Source organism: Mandrillus leucophaeus, unplaced genomic scaffold (genome assembly GCF_000951045.1).
Source record: "Mandrillus leucophaeus isolate KB7577 unplaced genomic scaffold, Mleu.le_1.0 Scaffold16, whole genome shotgun sequence".
Taxonomy (NCBI): Eukaryota; Metazoa; Chordata; class Mammalia; order Primates; family Cercopithecidae; genus Mandrillus; species Mandrillus leucophaeus.
Window position 1 is genome coordinate 3,293,007 of NW_012101587.1, and position 4,989 is coordinate 3,297,995.

At 54.5% G+C, this 4,989-nt stretch overlaps 1 protein-coding gene across 1 annotated transcript in view; it reads left to right on the forward strand.

Moving 5' to 3' along the window:
* The window catches only part of MBP (myelin basic protein), a 170,482-nt gene that overhangs the window by 155,259 nt on the left and 10,234 nt on the right, over positions 1–4,989 (forward strand). Inside the window, exon 6 of the mRNA XM_011975876.1 lies at positions 3,815–3,919. Within this exon, the coding sequence (XP_011831266.1) occupies positions 3,815–3,919 (105 nt within the window). The remainder of the gene's footprint in view (positions 1–3,814; positions 3,920–4,989) is intronic.

The window sequence follows — 4,989 nt, forward strand, 5'->3', positions numbered from 1 at the left end:
AGAAGTGAAGAAGTGGAGAAGTGGAGAAATGAAGAAGTGGAGAAGTGGAGAAGTGGAGAAGCGGAGAAGTGGAGAAGTAGAGAAGTGAAGAAGTAGAGAAGTGGAGAAACGAAGAAGTGGAGAAGTGGAGAAGTGGAGAAGTGCTACCCAAACACCAAGGGCAGCATGGCTTGCCCTAGACTGTGAGCTGTGTCAGTGATTTCAGCCCATTGGAGTGGAAGCTAATAAGTAACTTCGTCTGGTAGACATAACACTTAAAGATGTACGTCCTAAAGTTTAAACAATTTCCTGTCTCTTCCATTTTGTTTTTTGGTTCATAATTTTACACCCCCCTCTCTCACGGTTTGAGGAGAAGGTACAAGGCTGGTTAGTGGTGACTAAATACAACTGGTGACTGAACGCAGAGAAGTATTCGATAAAAGATTACATGACACAAGGAGAATCAGAGAATTCCTTGGATTCTTGCAGAATTCACAGAGAGAATGAGTTGGAATACGAAGAATCAGGGATTTCTATTAGGACTCCAATGTCCCCGGCCCTTCTGACATCCTCATGTTCAGAGGCCCACAGCACCCACCTGGGAGGAAACTGAGCATGCAAACTCCACTCTGTGCGTGAGAAGGTGGAGGTGTCAGTAAACAGAGGGGTACCCGCCTTGGAGCGCCGGCCACATGCAGAGCGCCAGTGGCCTTCTGTGAAGAGTCTGGGAGCTGCGCTCTGTGTCTGAGAGAGGTTGACAATCTCACCAGGAATGAGAATCGTTAACCAACAAGGGCACAAAATGGGAAAGACAACTAGTAAGATATGGAGTGCTGATCACTAAGAAATCCAAGGGATAAAATGGGGTATTTTTTTTTTGGGAAAAAATCTCGCTCTGTCATCCAGGCTGGAGTGCAGTGGCGCAATCTCAGCTCACTGCAACCTCCACCTCACAGATTCAAGCAATTCTCCTGCCTCGGCCCCCTGAAGCTGGGACTATAGGCACACGATGCCAAGCCTGGCTAATTTTTTGTATCTTAGTAGAGACGGGGTTTCACCATATTGCCCAGGCTGGTCTCAAACTCCTAACCTCAGGCAATCTGCCCGGCTCGGCCTCCCAAAATGCTAGGATTACAGGCGTGAGCCACCACGCCCAGCCAAAATGGGATCCCTCTTTCATTCCTCATGCATTCAAAACCTCTCAGGCAGGAATTCTGTCTGCTTCACTTTTGCGGTATCTTCAGAACGTGGACCATGCCTGGCCCCCGGCATTTAGTTGGGAAGTAATGAGGCCCCGGGCAGAGAGGGATGAGCAGCTAGCTCATGGTGACGCCGTGCTGTGCCTGCAACTCTGTCACAGGGGAGGCCATAGGCAAGGGGTGCAAAAAACAGAGCTCGCAGTGCTGAGCAGGCCCTGTGCATGGGAGATGCCTTTGCCCTGGGCCCTGAGGAGGTTCCAGAGGGGAGAAGGAAGGGCCTTGTGGACAGAAAGGACCCTGCGCAAGGCCCAGGGCAGGAGATACGCAGCCCGTCCATATGGAAGATGGGCGGGGCCAGGGCATAGGCGCGTGACCCAGGGCAAGGGATGGATGCTAGGCAGCCAGGGCAGGTGGGAGGAGAGCTGAGGCTGGGGCTCCGGCTCCTGGCAGGACTGCAGCCAGAGCGAAGGGCCCTCAGAAGCGCCCAGAGTAACAGGGCTCCCGCTGTGGGCAAGGGCGGCCATGGGACACTGGAAGGAGAGGGACATCCGCGTTGCTTCTGTTTCAGGAAGCTTGCTCTGCTCTGGGTGCTGAACGCTGGGAAGGTGGACAGGAAGCCTTCCCACATTAGGGCCCAGGGAACGAAGAGCTTTGGCTTCCCCCTGAAGGATGGGCAGGGCAGGGAGCATCACAGGCAGCAGGGGAGCTGTTAGTAGTCTGGGGGTGAGGGCAAGAAACGTTTGAAACAGGGGTCCCCAACTCCCAGGCCCTGGACTGGTACTGGTCTGTGGCCTGTTAGGAACTGAGGCGCACAGTAGCAGGCGAGCGGTGGTTGAGTGAGATTATCTCCTGAGCTCTGCCTCCTGTCAGGTCAGCGTTGGCACCAGATTCCCATAGGAGAGCAAACCCTACTGGGAACGGCGTGTTTGAGGGATCGAAGTTGTACACTCCTAATGAGAATCTAATGCCTGATGATCTGAGGTGGAACAGTTTCATCCCAAAACCATTCCCCCACCCCCATCCATGGAAAAATTGTCTTCCACGAAACCCATCCCTGGTGCCAAAAATGTTGGGAACCGCTGCTTTGAAGAGGATCGAGTAGGGAAGGAGGGCAGAAGAAAGAGTCCAGTGCCAGCAAAACTTCAGACCTGATGTATGCTGTGTGGAGACCCCCATTTGGGCTCAATGTTCATCTCTGAACATTGAAACGCTGCACACTCTGCAAACATTGTCCTTTGTGGCTGCAGCATGCAGTTATCACCCACTGAATTCCACCGTTCCGTGCACTACCGTAAATCCCAGAGAAGCGCACTTTAGGCCTTTGGTGGCAAAACTGTCTTCTGAACAACAAGGGGTCCTCCCAATCAATGTGCACAGAGCTGAGAGACTGGAGGGAAATGCTTCCATTGACTTCAGTGCATTTAACTGATCTGCTTCCGCTGTGTTCTGTGTTGACGGGGCGCAGCCAGAATGCTGGGGCCAGAGCTCCTCTGACCTCCAGAAATTCGATCCTGCCTGAGGTGTGGGCTCTTTACCTGCAGGCTGTTTCTGAACAAGTAGGATCTGGGAGCCACAGTGAGAAAGTGAGGGGGAAATTGACGAAATCAATCTCGCAAGCTCCTCCTGAGTCCCTTTCCTTTGCTTTTCTGAGAACTCGTGGTCGGCCCTCTTGCCTGGTGCGTGTTCACTGCTGTTGGGCCTTTGCAGTTGAACTGGGAGCCAAGCAGACAATGCATGAAGTCTGCAAGAGCTGCAGCATCCCTGCGTCCCCTGCGACCCCTTCGTCCCCTGCGTCCCCTGTGACCCCTGCGTCCCCTGCATCCCCTGTGACCCCTTCGCCCCCTTCGTCCCGTGTCCCCTGTGACCCCTGCGTCCCCTGTGACCCCTGCGTCCTCCGTGTCCCCTGCGTCCCCTGTGACCCCTTCATCCCCTGCGTCCCCTGCCCCCTGGGCACATGGCTCTTCCCTTCCCTCCGCTGTGAGCTAAACTCTTGCAGCACTTACCACTCCGTATCTTCTATGCAATCTCTACCGACCTGGAATGTTCTGGTTCTGTTGATTACCAGTCGCCCAGGGCACTCATGCCCAGCCGTTCCTCCCTCTCCACTTCCTCTTACTTAAGATGTAGAAGTGATCGTCCTGAGTCAGGCCGGTGCCGGGGTGGCGTGAGACACTTACTTTGAGAAGCGGAGACCAGCTCATGTTACGCAGCCGCGTCAAAGCCCATGAGCCTCATGCTGTCGTGTGCTTTTCTGTGTCTTCCCCGAGCATTTTCCTGTATTCAACCCAGAAGCCTGTGGATAATATTTTTCTCTCAATGCTTTGCTGAACCTGACCCTATCTCAGATGGAATCCCCCTTGAGTTACCGTCACGTCGCCTCTATTTGCTTACACACCTTCATGAGAACCACCCACTAAGTCGGTGATAGAAATCTCTGCCCAGCAAGTCGCACACCCAAACCCGCTGCTGCCAGCCCGTAGCTGCCCCGGCTGTGTCTGGTGGCTCAACTGCAGCCTCCTAGTAGAAAGCCCTTAAAAAATCCAGATCACAAAGGAGGAGAGATCCAGCTTCCCTGAGGGGGACAAGTCGCAGGGACTCTGGACTTGTCCTGAGGTCACTGCTCCTCTGTCTTTCAGGACTCACACCACGCGGCAAGAACTGCTCACTACGGCTCCCTGCCCCAGAAGTCACACGGCCGGACTCAAGATGAAAACCCCGTAGTCCACTTCTTCAAGAACATTGTAAGTGACGATCTGTGGGAAGAGGTAGCAACTGTGAGGGGAGGAGGGGTGCTGGCCGCTGCTGTCACGTACACAGGACGTTCGTATGTTCGGGGGTGGCACCGGGGCCCTCATCAGGGTGAGGCTGGCCGGGGAACTCCCCTCTCGCACCCGATCGCGAGTTCCAAACAAGCACTTCCTGCCACGGATTGCACGGTGCGCTCTGTGCGTTCTCCAGACAGCTCACTTCTCTTGAGATTAGACTCCCCCATGTAACGCTTAGCCCAAAAACACAGGCTTTGCAACCCATAGAGGGCTCTTGCCATGGGCTGGGAGGGGAGGGGGCAGCAGAGAGCGCACAGGGCAATTTTAGGGCAGCGAACCTGCTCTGACGAGGCTGTAGTGGTGTCTGAAGAGCACGCACTTGTCCAAACCTGTAGAATGCAGGGCACCGAGAGACCCTGATGCCGTGTTGCTAATAAGGGAAACTGTTCGGGGTATGTAGAAACTAATTTCTGCACAGTTTTTCTGTGAACCTAAAAGTGCTGTGCAAAACGAAGACTTATTAAAAACAATAAAACCACAGGCCTCTAATTCCAAGATCTCAGTGCAGCATTTTATGGTCGTATTTGATAAGTGCGTTTAGGAGCTGCAGACCTGGGGGCATCCCCTTGGAAGCTCTGAATGTCAGAGGACCTGTTGCTTCCAACCCCTGAAAGGGCTCACAGTGAGGCAAAGTTCGCTGCCTCCATCAATGAGGGCGGGGGAGCATCATCCCTGTGTCCCAGGATGGGCCCATTCCCCAGCTACGGAGCCTCTGGGAGGCGTTTTCCGTTCTCTGAAGCACTTTCTGAGTGCCCTGGAGGATCTGCATCATCTAGAATATTTCCAGTCTCAGGTCTATACTTCTTGACCAACTAGGACAGAAATGGGGAGGCTGGGCGTCCAGGTGCTTCTGACGGTGGTGGGTGCTGGCCACCCTCGGCGGGCAGGCGCCCGGGTGCTTCTGACGGTGGTGGGTGCTGGCCACCCTCGGCGGGCAGGCGCCCGGGTGCTTCTGACGGTGGTGGGTGCTGGCCACCCTCGGCGGG